The 17,346-nt window shown below is 46.8% G+C and overlaps 3 protein-coding genes and 1 long non-coding RNA gene across 4 annotated transcripts; 2 read left to right on the top strand and 2 right to left on the bottom strand.

Annotated features, from left to right (window-relative positions):
* Positions 1 to 382: 382 nt before the first annotated feature.
* On the bottom strand, positions 383 to 2,128 carry LOC9630687 (abscisic acid 8'-hydroxylase 3). The gene is made up of 6 exons (XM_024680780.1): positions 2,076 to 2,128; positions 1,848 to 1,922; positions 1,300 to 1,582; positions 1,113 to 1,214; positions 742 to 1,002; positions 383 to 409 (listed from the first exon to the last, which is right to left on the bottom strand). Exons 1-6 carry the CDS (start codon positions 2,126 to 2,128, stop codon positions 383 to 385), a joined length of 801 nt encoding a protein of 266 aa, XP_024536548.1.
* Positions 2,129 to 2,705: 577 nt separating this feature from the next.
* LOC9657916 (xaa-Pro aminopeptidase ApepP) lies at positions 2,706 to 3,850 on the top strand. The gene is made up of 4 exons (XM_024684718.1): positions 2,706 to 3,072; positions 3,173 to 3,297; positions 3,361 to 3,459; positions 3,516 to 3,850. Exons 2-4 carry the CDS (start codon positions 3,253 to 3,255, stop codon positions 3,594 to 3,596), a joined length of 225 nt encoding a protein of 74 aa, XP_024540486.1. The 5' UTR covers positions 2,706 to 3,072; positions 3,173 to 3,252; the 3' UTR covers positions 3,597 to 3,850.
* A 344-nt stretch (positions 3,851 to 4,194) lies between these two features.
* LOC112349753 lies at positions 4,195 to 4,517 on the top strand. Its single transcript, XR_002993493.1, has 2 exons — positions 4,195 to 4,278; positions 4,330 to 4,517. It is a non-coding gene; the product is annotated as an uncharacterized LOC112349753 (long non-coding RNA).
* An 8,432-nt stretch (positions 4,518 to 12,949) lies between these two features.
* On the bottom strand, positions 12,950 to 15,685 carry LOC112348385 (abscisic acid 8'-hydroxylase 2-like). Its single transcript, XM_024680772.1, has 9 exons — positions 15,654 to 15,685; positions 14,284 to 14,593; positions 14,070 to 14,225; positions 13,753 to 14,013; positions 13,604 to 13,693; positions 13,472 to 13,550; positions 13,304 to 13,410; positions 13,139 to 13,257; positions 12,950 to 13,084 (listed from the first exon to the last, which is right to left on the bottom strand). The coding sequence occupies exons 1-9, from the start codon at positions 15,683 to 15,685 to the stop codon at positions 12,994 to 12,996; spliced, it is 1,245 nt and encodes a 414-aa protein (XP_024536540.1). The 3' UTR covers positions 12,950 to 12,993.
* Positions 15,686 to 17,346: the final 1,661 nt, after the last annotated feature.

The raw sequence follows: 17,346 nt of genomic DNA, 5'->3' as shown, positions 1-17,346 counted from the left end.
CTTCTTATTTCTTACTATAGTATGTACGAGGTATCCATCTTTCACGGATGGCATTGGCCAGTAGCTTGTTTTACTGTTTGGATTCATCTTCAATAAAAGATTACAATTTGTTGACAAGAAAGGAGGAGCAAAAGAATTTACCTGTATTTTGTGATAAGCCTGTGTATGAAAATCATTTTCTCTAGACTTAATGCTCTCCCTGGGCATATTCTATCTCCATAGCCAAATGGAATAAATGTGCCAGTTTTAGCTGGAACCTAAAATAAAAGTTTGGTTTAGTATAAACACAAAAAATACCATACTTCAAATCTGGATGGATTAAATTTTGCTGCATTGAGGTAAATGCTGTCATCTAAGTGGATTGGTGGCATATAGACATGAATCATCCAATCTTTGGGCAAGGTGTAGCCTGTTAAGAAGACAAACAATTGGAATTAGCTTCAATCATATGTAATAAAACCTTTGTAGCTGATATACTTAGTGAGTTTACGTGTCACCACCCCCACAACATTAGAAAGCCTCATACTTTCATTGACAGCCTACAAAACCACTCGAATTAAATCTAACATAAAATTGGAGTTTAGTCCACAACCCTTAGAGTGGCTGGCATCTGTCTTGTGTCTTCCCAAGTTAAGTTGTAATTGTTGGAGCTTCTACCAAGAAAGATTCTCGTTTGCTCCTCCTAGAAATCAAAACAGAATTTTAAAAATTCACAATAATAATAATAACAATAATAATAACCTCCACTTCCTTGAAAGCCTGTGGGTTCTCATTCAAGTGTTTCATCAGCCACACGAGAGCAAGGGCTGTGGTGTGGTGGCCTCCGAACAGCAGTGTCACAAGATTGTCTTCCACTTGTTGATTCGAGAGGAATCCAGCCTTGTCATCTTTATGCGTAATAAACTCGTCCAGTGCATCTTTGTGCGTTTCACTGTTGGCAGCTAGTTCGGCCCTTCTCTTGTTGATGAGCCCATCCAAGAATCTGTGGAGCCTTGCCCTGGCCTGCTCAATTACAACAATAGATCCAGAATTAGAAAAATTAAAAACCACGCAAAAACCTGTAACGCTTTGTGATAAGGTGAAAAGGGTAAGTCGATTGGAAACTGGAATACCCCATTCTCTATCATTAGGATGTCTCGCATGAGATCGATCATCTCTGGAGTGGAGGGCAGGAGTTTCTGGCACACTAATCCAATCACCGTGCAGTAGCTAAACTGGCAAGAGTATAAAACCAGATCAAAGGATCAAGCAAAACAAAGACGTGATGAAAGCCTTGAGAGTTTCTTCCATAACCGACACCATCTTTTTCGACCCCCACGACTCGAGAGTCTCCTGAGCCAAGATATCAATCATTTGGACGTGGCACTTGAGTGTCTCTGGAACCATCATCCCCAGAATGATTCTCCGGTAGAGCGCATGCTGACTCCCGATGACCTCGTTTATAGTTTCCGGCCCAAGCAATCGGGCAAACAGACCCGAGGGGCCACAGTCAGTGCAGCTGAGGAAGAACTTGGCCGACTTTACTGTTGTTGCAACGATGGTGGGAGATCCAAGCAAGTTACTCCAGAAAACTCCTCCATACCTGTAAAATGCAGTTAGTTAAATCAAGATCGAAGTGAAAGTCAGAGAAGGACCTTTTGCGTCGAGTGCTGAGGAAGTCTAGAGGGGATCCCCAAAAGAGAGAGAGAGATTCTCTGACAAGTGGCAAGCCATGGCTTCCTGGCGCGTGGATGATTTGTAGAACTTTCGGGAGATTAGCCACAAAGAGAGTAGAAACACCAGAAAGTTCAGAGCATTCCAGGACTGTAGGAAAAGCTCCATGCTGCAAGAAGGAATGAAGCACTCACTTCACCAGTTTGAGATTGGCCTCTTGAATATATCCTGCACAAACCAGACTTCCATTGGCTTCTTTTGAAAGGGATCTGCCAATATAGGGAGCCATGTCAACAGGGAGCCAAGGGAGCCATAGCCATTGACAAGAATATTTTAAGAATATTTTGGCACTCTAAAGAATATTTTTTAAAGATTTTAGTAGCAATATTTTCATTGAAAAGGTTTCTTTTGTCAGCAGTCACCTGGAATGTAGCGCTATCTGAGCAATGTTGGCACCATTCGAATCTAGCAGCATGCTGGAGGCATTTTAAACCAAATTAATAATTTTAATAATATTTAGATTTGTGTAAACTACCAATATCTAATCTTAGTTAGCTGAATAGGGATTTGAGTTATAATTTATTGTAGTTATAATAATATCTAATATTATATAATAGTTTATAGTTACAGCATAAAGTATATTATAATGAAGAAATATTTTTGAATATAAAATTATTAAAAAAGAATACTTTTAGATATTCAAAAACAGCAATAAAACTTGGTAATATTCTTCAAAGTATTCTTTAAACGGTAATGCATATTATAACAGTCAACTGTCTTGGCTCGGTTGACTTAAATTGTTTTGAAAGTCTTATTTCTCTTTTTTTTTTTGGAAAAGTTAAAGTATTATTCTGAGGGACTCAGTCTTTGTGCTAACAGCCATTAATGTTCATCATGTGCAAGGTAAGCTTCCATAAAAAATTTACTAGTCAATTGTCACATTTGGAGAAATAGTCCAATTAGGTCGGAATAACATGATGTTTATCGAATTGTTTTCGTTCTTGGAATCGAGCTCCAGATCTGAGAGCTGGTTAAAAAATGGAGTCAAGCTCTAGGGCTCCTCGCCCTCCCGCAATTCGGGAGCGCGCGATTGTTGAGGTGTTTTTGGATTTCCAATCGTCCGGGCCGCCATTCGGTTCTCTCAGCTGCTGCCGCGCGCAGGGGCATTGGCGCCGGAATCAGACGCTCCTCTTCGATTTTCATGGCAATGCCGTCTCCAAGAGGAAATCTCACAGCATTGTGTTCGGGATCCAAGAATCCGGGGCCCGGGATCACGGCAGAGCCTTCGTCCGTCAGGAATGCGAGGAAGAATGTCAATGACAAGGAATTTGTTCCTGTAAGAAGCTGGCGGATTTGAGGAAATTGATGAGCGAATTGGGCGTCCAAGCTTACATCGTGCCTTCGGAGGACGCTCACCAGGTACTTGCGTCTTCCTTGAGAATGAAAAAAAGGACTCTAGGATTTTTTTTTCTTGTTTCCTCTTTTCTTTTTTGTAAGTAGCTCACTGGTGCGTATGCAGAGTGAATTTATAGCCGAGTGCTTCACGCGACGAGCTTACATTTCAGATTCACGGGAAGCGCAGGAACTGCTGTGATCACCATGGAGAAGGCTGCGCTTTGGACGGATGGTCGATACTATCTTCAGGTAATTGATTCAACTTCATTCTTTTGCTTTCTTCCTGCACAGATTTCTCATTTCCGTGTGTAGGCTGAGAACCAACTTGGACTTGAATGGACGCTCATGAGAGGTGGCTCTGTTGGCGTGCCTTCATACAGTGAGTGGCTCAGAGACAATCTCTCTGATCCTGTAAGCTACGGTGCTTTTCTAAACCTCCGTTCTCATGTTTGACGGTTTCTTGTCAGCCACGATGGTGCGGAGGAGCTCAGGCGAACCTTGTCAGCCAAAGAGATTCAACTCACTTTTGTCGATCTCAACTTGATTGATGAGATTTGACTCGATGGGAGACCTTGACATTGTCCGCAAGTCTCCTCTGAGAGTGCACGATTTGATTTACGCTGGCGTTGATGTCGCGATGAAGCTCTCGGATGCGAGAAAGAAACTTTCCGCAGCTGGTGCTACTGGCGTCGTGATAACCATGCTCGAAGAAGTTGCATGGCTGTTTAATCTTGTAAGTGAACGTCTGTACTTTTCTCTTCTGAATTTTTATGTTTCAGTGTGGTGGCAATGTCCCTCATTCTCCAGTGGCTTATGCTTACGCGCTTGTCCAGATGGACAAGGCAACTCTTTTCACTGATGTGTCAAAGGTGACGCCAGACGTTGAGATGCATCTGGAAAACTCTTCCGTGACCGTCAAAGAGTACTCCGCGCTCCTATCAACTATTCAAAGGTGTGCTATCCTTTTGGTGTTAGGGAGTTGCTAATGCAATGTTCTTTTAAATTAGTTGAGTCGGGCTCAAAATTGTGGCTAGATCCAACCAAAACCAACATGGCCATTGTGAATGCATTTTCGGAAGGATGTACGAGCTTTTATGCCAAAGCGGATGTCGATGGGAAAAATGGAACATCAGATGGACAGGCTGTATTACACAGACCATTGCCGCTATCTGTGCCGAAGGCCATAAAAAATGCTGCTGAGATCTCAGGGATGAAACAAGAACACTTGAGGTAAAAGTTCCGTCGTTTTCTTTGCAATTGTAACCGGGTCTTTCCGAGCAGGGATGCTGGTTGAGTTTTGGGCTTGGCTCAAAGTAAAAATCGTTACTGAGAAAGCCAAACTTACGGAGGTGGAAGTTGGCGATGAACTTCTCTGCTCTCGTTCCAACAAGGATGGATTTCTAGAAACTAGCTTTGATACAATTTGTGGCTTGTATTTTCTACCATTGCAAAATTGTTGGCTCTTACCAGTCCTTACAGGATTGGGTGCAAATGGAGCCTTAGTGGATGATGAAAATCTGCTTTTGCTCGACAGTGGCGCACAATATACAGATGGAACAATGATATAACCAGGACTGTTCATTTTGGAGTACCTTTTCCAAGCGCGCGATAGCATCCCTCAGGCATGTCCTTGTGAGACACAAAATCCCTAGGCCCCAAAGTGGAGCCGGAAGGGCGCCACATGGTAGTGGCCGAAGCGAGAGCCAAACGAGCGTAACACGTTTGGACCAAAAGCTCCGACTTGAAAAGTCAAGAGCGGGAGTGGAACTCCCAACGAAGTGCCCAAGGAACGAGCACGGAGCGAGCAAGGGGCGAGGCTCCAAAAAGGGACCCAAAAGGACCAACACATGACACGTGGGAGTGTCCGAGATGGACTCGAGTTGGAGTCCAAAGTGGAGTCCGAGATGGACCCGAGTTGGAGTCCAAAGTGGAGTCCAAGATGGACCCGAGTTGGAGTCCGAAGTGGAGTCCGAGATGGACCCGAGTTGGAGTCCGAAGTGGAGTCCGAGATGGACCCGAGATGGACCCGAGTTGGAGTCCGAAGTGGAGTCCGAGGTGGACCCGAGATGGACCCGAGTTGGAGTCTGAAGTGGAGTCCGAGATGGACCCGAGATGGACCCGAGTTGGAGTCCGAAGTGGAGTCCGAGGTGGACCCGAGATGGACCCGAGTTGGAGTCCAAAGTGGAGTCCGAGATGGACCCGAGATGGAGTCCGAGATGGAGTCCGAGATGGAGTCCGAGGTGGACCCGAGATGGACCCGAAATGGAGTCCGAGATGGAGTCCGAGATGGAGTCCGAGATGGAGTCCGAAGTCGAGACCGAGACCGGGACCGAGACCAGGGACGAGACCGAGACCGAGACCGAGATCGGGACCGAGACCGAGACCGAGATCGGGACCGAGACCGAGACCGAGGCCGAGGCCGAGACCGAGGCCGAGACCGAGCCCGAGCCCGAGTCCGAGTCCGAATCCGAGTCTGAGTCCGAGTCCGAGTCCGAGTCCGAGTCCGGAGCCTGAGAGGGTGAAAGCCCAAAGCGTTCGTCTCCCAGACCCTGGGGGGTTTGGTGAGCTCCAAAAGTATAGTGGGGGGAGGACTGCAGTGGAGCCAGTTTGGCCAGGAAAGGCCAGTTTGGCCCAGGAAGGCCAGACCCAGTGTTGGGTGATGAGTTGCCCACTGGGAAGTCCAAGACTAGAGTGAACACGGACCGACAAGCGGGGTAGCTTGGTGAAGTGTTCAAGAGCGGCTCTAGTTCCCCCGGGAGATTGACTGGCCGATGCTCCCAGTCCAAGTGTGGGTGGCACTACCTACTTGGATACCTGGTGTGGCTCAACGGAACCCGCTCTAAGCCCATGGCTAGAGCACCCAACGGCAGAAGGCGAGGAGAGTACCCAGGTGGCTCGCGTAAGGCCACGGTGTTCCGAAATGTTGTCCCAAAGGCCCAGACTGTGGAAAGGAAGAGGAGCAGTCCTCTGGGGTAGTGACCAAGGACACAGTCACACAGTGAGGAAGTCCTAGAGGATAGTGGGACTTAGTGGTCGGGCCGGTGGGCCTCGATCCAGTGGCAGTGTTGGCGAACACAGCCAAGGACAGAAAGGGACTTGGTGGGGACCGGAACAGAGATATTGGGGAATGCTATTCCCCATGTCTGTAGGCATCCTAAGGATGTTAAGGAGTGGATCTGGGATGATCACTCATGGATGGATGACCCAGTCTTTGAGAGACGGGATTGGAATGTAGGTGGTGTAGGACCACCAGTGTGACCGAGGTAAATGGGCATGGCCTTAGCGTAACGGGCCGATATGTCGGTGGTATCTTGGGGTGTCGATCATGGGATCGGACATGTGGAGCACTTGGACCAAGTGCTAAGGTTGAGTGGCATGGATGCCATTCTCGGGGCTAGCAAGCCCCAAGTCCTGAGTTGGGCTTATGGAGGTTGTGAATGAGACTCCTCCAAGTGGTCGGAGGTGTGGTTAAGTGACTATAGTAGAATGGAAAATTTAGTCGCTTACAATTTGGTATCAGAGCTGTTCCTTAGTCCGACTTTTATTGGTGCTCAAGTATATCACCATTAGTGTTGGCATCGGAAGGTCCGAGGAGTGGGCCTATCCTTGAGGAGTAGCAAGTCGGGAAGACATGGCTCTCCATTACAGTTCATGTGTGAACTTGTAGACGAGGTGGTGGATAGAAAAGGGCCAATAATGGAACGACTTTGGGATCTTGGGAACAGTATATGGTTTTCCTCAAAGAGTTGAGGATGTGATCCAGATGAGCGTTTGACTTAGCAAACTGGCTAATGTAGTTATGGTAAACAACTACAGTTGGGATCACGGGAAAGATAAAGACTCCAAAGCAATAAAGGAGTCACAAGATTTTCCTCATATAGTTGAGGTTGGTGCTCATGAATGTGAGACCAGAAGTAATGACCGTGGGAAGTCAAATACGGAAGAGGACTCAAGTCCTTGAAAAGGTAGCCGGGGCTACCTCTAATAAATGCTGGAACAACCCCAGGAGTTGGGGGTGTATTAAGTGGATGAGTTGGTGTTCTCATCACATGGACAAGTAGTCCTAAGGGGCAAAGGTTGCCCCCAGAGAACAAAATCAAGTGTCGGAGTAGCACTTGTGAAAATAGTCCTTTTGAGTAGGACAGGAATGCAAGAAGTGTATTCCAGTGAGCTAGTGCCTCACAAGTAGGACCTTACAGGTTTGTGGATTAACCAAGTCCAAAACTGCTGGATGACTCAAGTAGAGTCAACGGATGGTCCTAAAAGGACTGATGGAAGCATTTGGACTGAGGTGTGTTGTACCCCACAAAGGATGGGGGGGGATCATAGGATCCAAGGATGAGAACAGAGGGTATCTCATCGATGGCAAAATATGCCATGCTAAAGTTATGGGAAAGGTGTTCCCAGAAGAAAACAACTTTGACATAAAGTTGTGTGTGACCTCTATGGTGCAGTGCTAACGGATGGTTGGCATGAGAAAGACCAGTGTTGGTCTTGGCAAAGACTTAGACACGAAGGGGAAATGTCATAGAGGTAAGCTCGTGGAGCCGATGGTGTGGAGACACCAAATGTGCCAAGGTGTGATACCTTGAGGCTATGTTGGGGGGTTCATGAGAACCCCTTGCCAAAGGAATCCCAATGGAAATGGGAATAGCATAGCCTAAGCTGCAGAGCATGCAGTTGGAGTGTGGTGACCCAGATAATGATGGAGGTGTGAAAGCACCAAGCAATGAGTTGTAGAACTTGACAACTATGAGGCAATTAAGCAAGAGGTGCAAAATAACTAGTTAAACGGGTAGAAGGTAGCTACCCAAGACTTCTTAATAGCATAGGGAAGTTGGATATACCCTTACGGGGGATAAGTTGCTTGTGTTGCGATATAGTAAGTCAATGTCATAAAAGGAAATACTCATTGTCAAGAAAGCCATCATTGGGACACCCGAACACTCTAGAACACTAGAAGGTGGTGTTTGATGTCGCGAGGGCAATGGATAAAGCCCAAGGGATTAAGTCCCTAGCGAATGATGGATAGAAGGTGCTATCCAAATGTCCAAGGTTGCGGAGACAGGAGAGGACTGTCTACCCGAGTTGGACAAAGCCAAAAATGGAATTTTGGCAAGGCTAGTGATGGGCATGTAAAGGCCCATAAGCAACAATGTAATCCCAGTGTGTGGGATTATAAGGTGAGCATACCCGGATTGAGGAACCACTCCCTAGGCTATTGGGTAGGTTCATCCCTAAGAATACTTGCTAAAGCATGATAGAAAGTGCGAAGCTATCCTCCTGGTCTGGAGGAGAATGACCAAAGGAAAGATGTGAAGCCAAAAAGCAAGAAGTAAGGGGATAGAACCGAACCGTAGGAATCAAAGGGCATAACCAAGGTTGGTTATGCCAGCTGGGAGTGGAGAATCAAGTGGGGGCTCGAGGGTGTTGCCGCTAGCAACCGTGATGCCATGGAGAGTCTAAAATATAGAATTGTCCATGTTAGACTATGTGGCATTTGGAAGGCTTGCAAAAAGGGAGGCCTTAGCAAGCTGAGGGACAGAATTCCTTCAAGGTTCCCAAAGACAATTCTAGGTAGCTTAGTACCTGGAAAGGCCAAGTGTAAATGGTTCATGGAACGTGCGAAATCAGAGTGGCGCAGCAGAAGCGTGGTCTTGAAGCTTGCCATGAGGCAAGGCTATCAAGGTTAGGGAAGTAGTTCCCGAGTGTTCAAAGAGAGGGCTTTGAACGAAAGTCGATGGTCAAGGACTTTCACGCTTATGCAGGAACCATGTTACAGTGGTCGGAGGACTTGCCAAGCAAGATTGGCACGTTGGGGGAACAAATACCCTAGTTGAAGGTGATAACTTCAAAAAGGATGGGCCATGGGGCTGAGCATGGAGGAGTCCATGCATGATCACAGACATGTCAAGTGAGAGGACTTGGCAGTGTGGAGGAACTAGGTTCCTAAGCTGTGATCTGTAGCGCGCTTTAAAAATAAAAAAAAATAAAAAAAAGTTGGTGCACTGGCGTGGGGAGTCACGCCAGGCATCTTGTGTGATGCCATCCGTAGATGCATATACGGAGGTTGGGTTCGAGTCCCGACCCTCTAGTGCTTGGGTTCGAGTCCCAAATCACTAGGGCGTGGTGATGGTTTGGAATATGAGGACACTCATATTTCGGTGGTCATGGACTCTCAGTGGGGAGATTGGTTTGGGCACACCGCCAAGCGAGGGATGCCTCGGAGTCATGATGCACGGTTAGATTGCTTAGTGTGAAAGCTCAGCATATCTAACTTGAACACTTTGGTGCAAGTGGCACCAAGGTCGTGGTGAGTGAGATGGGGACACCTAATCTCAGTTGCTATGAACCCTTGGCCGTAAGGGCTAGCTTGGGTGCACCGCCAAGTGTGGGGGATGCCCCCGGGGTTATAGTCAACAACTTGGAGGTCTAGAAAACCAAGTACCTCTTGGCAACTCTGTTAAGGTGCCAAGGTGAGATCACTAGGTGATCTTATGGCCAGATAAGGACAAGGTCCTTGGTTGGCTAAGGAATGAAGTTCCTGGTTCAAAATGTTGAAATTGAATTGTTTAAGGTGGTGTGGCTTGGTCGTGATGACCAAGTGGGAAGAGCACCTAAGGGAAATAAACTACGTCCGTGCGATGGCATAGTGAGTCCGAGGAAAGTAGTCTCTATAAAAGACCCATGGGAGGGTCACGAAGTTGGGCCGTGGATAGAGCCCATAGCAGAAGATGCTAAAGAGACGTACTAGGGGTGAACATCCTCCGGACTTGGCAAAGAAGAGTCTTTGCTATGGAACCGAAACAATACCTCAAGGAGGGAGGTAGAGATTCGATGTTGCTTGGTGCAACAATCAACGGATAGGAGCAAAAGATGAGTGGCCAAGATAGGGCCGTGGAATCCCTTGGAAGGAATCCAAGTGACAAAGTTAGGGGAGGAACACTAATGTGTTGGACGCTAACAAGTTGCGGGAAAGGAAGTGTGTTTCCAAGGAGGGATTCCGAAATGCTCCGATTTAGCGAAAGTGGAAGCTCCAAGGGAGGGAGCGGTAAGGCAGCCAAATGATAGGGCCATGAACAGCCCTAGCACAAAGTATGATAACTGGAACTTTGGCACGAAATAGAGGAGAGGATGATGGTGCCCTCGAGTAGAGAACTTTCTAGGATGGGAAGTGGAGTTGCACAAAAGGTGCAAGGCAAGGTGTCGGAGACACCTAGGAAATTGACTCCAAGACGTCAAAATTCAAAGTTCCAAAGTGCAAAGGTTATATCGATGGAAATTGAGACTACTCGAGAAGGAGTAGTGGGATTGACTTAGAGAAGGGTCTCTAAGAGGTTTAGCGAGAACTAAACCACTAAAAGGAGAGAACCATTACATGTGGTCCAATCAGTCTCTAAGTTGGAGAGACTACGCTCCTTAAAGGATGGACAAGGCATGGAGAGCCTTTGGTGTCAAACCATAGACAAAGGTTGGCTAGGTGCCAAGGATGGAAATGGTAACACGTGTGGGTGTTACTTTATGAAAGGGTTTACCGTTCGATGAGGACATCGAACTTCGTCTATGGGTGGTGGAGTTGTGAGACACAAAATCCCTAGGCCCCAAAGTGGAGCCGGAAGGGCGCCACATGGTAGTGGCCGAAGCGAGAGCCAAACGAGCGTAACACATTTGGACCAAAAGCTCCGACTTGAAAAGTCAAGAGCGGGAGTGGAACTCCCAATGAAGTGCCCAAGGAACGAGCACGAAGCGAGCAAGGGGCGAGGCTCCAAAAAGGGACCCAAAAGGACCAACACATGACACGTGGGAGTGTCCGAGATGGACTCGAGTTGGAGTCCGAAGTGGAGTCCGAGATGGACCTGAGTTGGAGTCCAAAGTGGAGTCCGAGATGGACCCGAGTTGGAGTCCGAAGTGGAGTCCGAGATGGACCCGAGTTGGAGTCCGAAGTGGAGTCCGAGATGGACCCGAGATGGACCCGAGTTGGAGTCCAAAGTGGAGTCCGAGGTGGACCCGAGATGGACCCGAGTTGGAGTCCGAAGTGGAGTCCGAGATGGACCCGAGATGGAGTCCGAGATGGAGTCCGAGATGGAGTCCGAGGTGGACCCAAGATGGACCCGAAATGGAGTCCGAGATGGAGTCCGAGGCGGACCCGAGATGGACCCGAGATGGAGTCCGAGATGGAGTCCGAGATGGAGTCCGAGATGGACCCAAGATGGACCCGAGATGGAGTCCGAGATGGAGTCCAAGATGGAGTCCGAAGTCGAGACTGAGACCGGGACCGAGACCGGGACCGAGACCGAGACCGAGACCGAGATCGGGACCGAGACCGAGACCGAGGCCAAGGCCGAGACCGAGCCCGAGCCCGAGCCCGAGTCCGAGTCCGAATCCGAGTCCGAGTCTGAGTTCGAGTCCGAGTCCGAGTCCGAGTCCGGAGCCTGAGAGGGTGAAAGCCCAAAGCGTTCGTCTCCCAGACCCTGGGGGGTTTGGTGAGCTCCAAAAGTATAGTGGGGGGAGGACTGCAGTGGAGCCAGTTTGGCCAGGAAAGGCCAGTTTGGCCCAGGAAGGCCAGACCCAGTGTTGGGTGATGAGCTGCCCACTGGGAAGTCCAAGACTAGAGTGAACACGGACCGACAAGCGGGGTAGCTTGGTGAAGTGTTCAAGAGCCGGCTCTAATTCCCCCGGGAGATCGACTGGCCGATGCTCCCAGTCCAAGTGTGGGTGGCACTACCTACTTGGATACCTGGTGTGGCTCAACGGAACCCGCTCTAAGCCCATGGCTAGAGCACCCAACGGCAGAAGGCGAGGAGAGTACCCAGGTGGCTCGCGTAAGGCCACGGTGTTCCGAAATGTTGTCCCAAAGGCCCAGACTGTGGAAAGGAAGAGGAGCAGTCCTCTGGGGTAGTGACCAAGGACACAGTCACACAGTGAGGAAGTCCTAGAGGATAGTGGGACTTAGTGGTCGGGCCGGTGGGCCTTGATCCAGTGGCAGTGTTGGCGAACACAGCCAAGGACAGAAAGGGACTTGGTGAGGACCGGAACAGAGATATTGGGGAATGCTATTCCCCATGTCTGTAGGCATCCTAAGGATGTTAAGGAGTGGATCTGGGATGATCACTCATGGATGGATGACCCAGTCTTTGAGAGACGGGATTGGAATGTAGGTGGTGTAGGACCACTAGTGTGACCGAGGTAAATGGGCATGGCCTTAGCGTAACGGGCCGATATGTCGGTGGTACCTTGGGGTGTCGATCATGGGATCGGACACGTGGAGCACTTGGACCAAGTGCTAAGGTTGAGTGGCATGGATGCCATTCTCGGGGCTAGCAAGCCCCAAGTCCTGAGTTAGGCTTATGGAGGTTGTGAATGAGACTCCTCCAAGTGGTCGGAGGTGTGGTTAAGTGACTATAGTAGAATGGAAAATTTAGTCGCTTACAGTCCTGCTGGTAAAGACAAGCCTTGGTATTCTTTACTAACCTTAACGTGCCAGGGCTTGTCCGTGTAATGGGAGATACGCGAGTTTTAAAGGCACCCTCCGGATCATTTGTTGTCTTTTTAGCTGACTTGTTTGTATTTTAGGGGCACATATCGATTGATTAAGCAGTTTTCCCAGAGAATACTCCAGGCTTTGTTCTCCTCATGGAGAATTGAACTTGACTATTGTCACGGTAGTGTTTTCTTGCCTACAGTGAATTAAGTACTCTCTTGCTGTGCAGTGGAAATGTAGGAACTGGCCATTGAGTTGGCGCCGCTCTCAATGTCCATGAAGGCCCTCATCAGTTTTCGATTTGGAAACATGACTGCATGATAATCAGCAACAAGCCTGTTTACTATGAAGATCACAGCTTTGGAATTTGAATAGAGGTGAGACAAGAAAGTTAATCAGAATAGCGCCCTTAACATTCTCTTTTTCATTGTGCAGAATTTACTTTATTTTCTTATTATTTCTTACTAAATGGACATAACATGTACGAGGTATCCATCTTTCACAGATGGCATTGGCCAGTAGCTTGTTTTACTGTTTGGATTGACAGGCTCCCATCTTCAATAAAAGATTACAATTTGTTGACAAGAAAAGAGGAGCAAAAGAATTTACCTGTATTTTGTGATAAGCCTGTGTATGAAAATCATTTGCTCTAACAGACTTAATGCACTTCCTGGGCATATTCTATCTCCATAGCCAAATGGAATAAATGTGCCAGTTTTAGCTGGAACCTAAAATAAAAGGTTTGGTTTAGTATAAACACGAAAAATACCATACTTCAAATCTGGATGGATTAAATTTTGCTGCATTAGGGTAAATGCTGTCATCTAAGTGGATTGGTGGCATATAGACATGAACCATCCAATCTTTGGGCAAGGTGTAACCTATTAACACCAACAAAGTACACAAATAATTGGAATTAGCTTCAATCATATGTAATAAAACCTTTGTAGTTGATATCCTTAGTGAGTTTACGTGTCACCACCCCCACAACATTAGAAAGCCTCAGACTTTCATTGACAGCCTACAAAAGCACTCGAATTAAATCTAACATAAAATTGGAGTTTAGTCCACAACCCTTAGAGTAGTTGGCATCTGGCTTGTGTCTTCCCAAGTTAAGTTGTAATTGGTGGAGCTTTTACCAAGAAAGATTCTCCTTTGCTCCTCCTAGAAATCAAAACAGAATTTTAGAAAATCACAATAATAATAATAACAATAATAATAACCTCCACTTCCTTGAAAGCCTGTGGGTTCCCATTCAAGTGTTTCATCAGCCACACGAGAGCAAGGGCTGTGGTGTGGTGGCCTCCGAACAGCAGTGTCACGAGATTGTCTTCCACTTGTTGATTCGAGAGGAATCCAACCTTGTCATCTTTGTGCGTAATAAACTCGTCTAGCGCATCTTTGCGCTTTTCACCGTTGGCAGCTAGTTCGGCCCTTCTCTCGTTGATGAGCCCATCCAAGAATCTATGGAGCCTTGCCCTGGCCTGCTCAATTACAACAATAGATCTAGAATTAGAAAAATAAAAAACCACGCAAAAACCTGTAACGCTTTGCGATAAGGTGAGAAGGGTAAGTCGATTGGAAACTGGAGCACCCCATTCTCTATCGTTTGGGCGTCTTTCATGAGATCAATCATCTCCGGAGTGGAGGGCAGGAGTTTCTTGCACACTAATCCAATCAACGTGCAGTAGCTGAACTGGCAAAAGTATAAAACCAGATCAAACGATCAAGCGACACAAAGATGTGATGAAAACCTTGAGAGTTTCTTCCATAACCGACACCGTCTTTTTCAACCCCCATGACTCGAGAGTATCCTGAGCCAAGATATCAATCATTTGGACGTGGCACTTGAGCACCTCTGGAACCATCAGCCCCAGAAAGATTCTCCGGTAGAGTGCATGCTGACTCCCGATGACCTCGTTTATAGTTTCTGGCCCAAGCAATCGGGCAAACAGACCCGAGGGGCCACAGTCTGTGCAGCTGAGAAAGAACTTGGCCGACTCTACCGTTGTTGCAACGATGGTGGGAGATCCAAGCAAATTACTCCAGAAAACTCCTCCAAATCTGTAGAATGATCACAGTTAGTAAAGCAAGATTGAAGCGAAAGTCACAGAAGGACCGCTTGCATCGAGTGCTGAGAAAGCCTAGAGGGGATCCCCAAAAGAGAAGCGCACGTGGTTTTTACCCTTTATCCTATGGTGATTTACCATAGGATAACACCCTAAACCCTTTTTGTGCCACGTGACAAATGCCATGTGTCACATGCCACGTGTCCAAAGGAACGTGGTGTGGAACCCGAGTTCCATGGCCTTGGGCCACTGAACGAAGGAACGGTGCCAAACCCCCAAGCATGGAGCCAGGGAGTGATGGAACCGAACCACGAAGTAACTCCCGAGTATATAGCCTAAGGAGTGAAGGGATAGGAGCGCGGAGCGACTTGGAATAGTCCTAGAGCAACCAGCATCCCAATGCCAGGACCAGCACGCAAAACAGAGTCAAACGAAGTTTAGGGCTATTTCAGCATACTGATGGCCTAACGCGAGGATATGGTTACTCCACCAGCTAGCATGGTGTGGAGTTTGGGCTTAGACCCAAGCCAAAAGCAGAACAAGGACAGGCACGCAAGCGGGAGCTAAACTATGCCTTAGGTTGGTCAGCCATGCCCGACCTACCCACTATCCCTACTATACATTTGAAACCCCCCACAGCCCCCCCCCCCCCCTTGAGGAACACACGCTTTGGGCTTTCACCCCAAGCCTCCCTTAGTATCAGGAGTTAGTCTCTGGGACAAGCTCGAAATTTACTAAATATGGAATGGCGCTAGAATGCGAATTTGGACATGGGATGAACACCATTGTGTTCAGATCAATATCTACATTCCGTAGATATACCAAATGAGCAAATCTAGACACTTTCCATAAATAGTATTTAGGACCGGAATGAGACTAACACAAAGGGCATGATAGCGAGGGTGTTTGGCAGACACGGTAAGCTATCACCTAACAATATTGAGGGACCAAGCTCAATATCACGAGGGTTTTTAATACTAGCAAGTGCAAGCCAATGACAAAAGTTTCTCAAACCAGGCCGAGTATGCTCAGCAAGAAACACATAGGGTTCCTACCTTATGTTTATCTGATCTAAGTACATGGTCATTAACCAGTTTCTCAACTAGCTCAAGTGGGAAACTGATAATGGGTCCAGTAGTACCAACCTCCTGCCATCGTGGCAGTAAGGAAAGAATATCCAAAAGGACTAGTCGACAAGTAACTTTCGATACCCGAAGTCACATTCGCGACACTCTCCCCCCCTTAGGAAGATCGACGTCCTTGTCGATGCATACTCGAGTCTAGAATACCGCCAAGGAAACAACTCCAGAAAAAGTTCACGGTACTCACACTATGTGAGAAATGCACCAACTTAAATGAGTTATGAAGCAACCTCTATGTCTAATGCGGATGTGCTACCCACTCAGACACCTTCCGGCCGTCGCCAACAAGGAAATGACCAACGGAGTCAGCCACCCTTGCTGCTCTAGGAGTCACCCAGCTTACAAAAGTGTGATATGCCCCTGCCTGCAGGAACATAGAGAGAGAAGCCAGAAGCCCCAACCCTCCTGAGCAAATAAACCAAACCCGTCAGTAAGGTTTAGATAGACTAATATAAATAGGCAGTTAGAGTTGTTTATACGGTCACGCCCTTTCAACAGAATAAGGAACATCGACAGAGAGGCGGGTGATGTGGCCAGTCGACAGTAGCTACCCCATGACTAAAGATTTCAACATGCACACGAAGTGCCGAAGCTAGTCTACCTATACTGGCCCAAACTCAAAAATCCATAAATGGACAATATCAAGTCATAGACAATGATATCTTAAAGACTTATTTATCAGTGAATATATCTTAGATTAGAATACAAAAGTATTCCAAGTAAGTTATCATCCGATAAACTAGTATTATAGAATAGGAACCACCAAGATCACTATCATTGGAAAACATAGAATGCACCATCCAACAAAATTCAATAGCAAGTATATCATCAAGGAAACTCAATGATGAAACTTAACTGCCAAAGATGGCAGACAGTAAGCCAAACAATTTACTAAAGATAACTCAAAGAACACAAAGTATCATTAACTGGCAAACAAAATGCTCGCGAATGTATCACCCAAAAGAAATAACATCCCAATCTATCAGAACTAACTCAAGCAATGATCAACAGAACAGAATGAATGTTGCAAGACCAATAAACACTTGTTCATATCAACCATTGCACTAGCCAATCTGAATAGATCCCGGTCAACAATACCAAGGAACTAGAGTTGTTTAAAGCAAATGTCAGCAACATCCTACTGATGTCTCAAACCCAAAAGACCAAACCAAAGCAAACCACAAAGAATATGTGATAATGCGAGAAGCCAAAAGCCATCAAAGAGAATAACTAACCATCATGAAATATCATCAATCATCCCGTCAATAGAGAGATGCAGAATCATCATGAAAGAAGAAATTCACCATTCTGAAGAATGGCAAATCATTTTATATCAATGATAATCAAGCAAAACCTCTGACAAGGATAATTAATTATCCTAGAGGATAGTCAATCATCATCAATGATTGCTAGATGCAAAAGCCAATTTCAATATCGAAGCTAAGAAGCCAACAATGCCTTCCCCAACAACTTTTAACAAATGGAACAACGAGCATAAAACTCAAAGAACCAAAAGCTCGAAGAAGCTTATAGCTATATCTTGTTTAACAATGATCACAAGTCTTGCATGAACCAACTTCAATGCTAAAGAAAAAATCATGGTGCA

The sequence above is a fragment of the Selaginella moellendorffii genome, unplaced genomic scaffold, assembly GCF_000143415.4.
Source record: "Selaginella moellendorffii unplaced genomic scaffold, v1.0 SELMOscaffold_1, whole genome shotgun sequence".
NCBI lineage: Eukaryota > Viridiplantae > Streptophyta > Lycopodiopsida > Selaginellales > Selaginellaceae > Selaginella > Selaginella moellendorffii.
The sequence above is the reverse complement of the archived record's forward strand: the minus strand, read 5'-3'. Positions and strand labels throughout refer to the sequence as shown.

Bases quoted from the DNA above. Each gene is read 5' to 3' on its own strand.
- LOC9657916 (XM_024684718.1), top strand. From the start codon at position 3,253: ATGGAGAAGGCTGCGCTTTGGACGGATGGTCGATACTATCTTCAG. The intron at 3,298-3,360 runs GTAATTGATTCA...TTCCGTGTGTAG, and splicing joins ATGGTCGATACTATCTTCAG to GCTGAGAACCAACTTGGACT. The intron at 3,460-3,515 runs GTAAGCTACGGT...GTTTCTTGTCAG, and splicing joins GAGACAATCTCTCTGATCCT to CCACGATGGTGCGGAGGAGC.
- LOC9630687 (XM_024680780.1), bottom strand. From the start codon at position 2,128: ATGCTGCTAGATTCGAATGGTGCCAACATTGCTCAGATAGCGCTACAT. The intron at 1,003-1,112 runs GTATTCCAGTTT...GTAATTGAGCAG, and splicing joins TCCTAATGATAGAGAATGGG to GCCAGGGCAAGGCTCCACAG. The intron at 410-741 runs GTTATTATTATT...TCTTCTTAACAG, and splicing joins AGGCTTTCAAGGAAGTGGAG to GCTACACCTTGCCCAAAGAT.
- LOC112348385 (XM_024680772.1), bottom strand. From the start codon at position 15,685: ATGACCATGTACTTAGATCAGATAAACATAAG. The intron at 13,551-13,603 runs GTTGTGGACTAA...GTGCTTTTGTAG, and splicing joins AGATGCCAACTACTCTAAGG to GCTGTCAATGAAAGTCTGAG. The intron at 13,258-13,303 runs GTATGGTATTTT...CTTTTATTTTAG, and splicing joins TTAATCCATCCAGATTTGAA to GTTCCAGCTAAAACTGGCAC.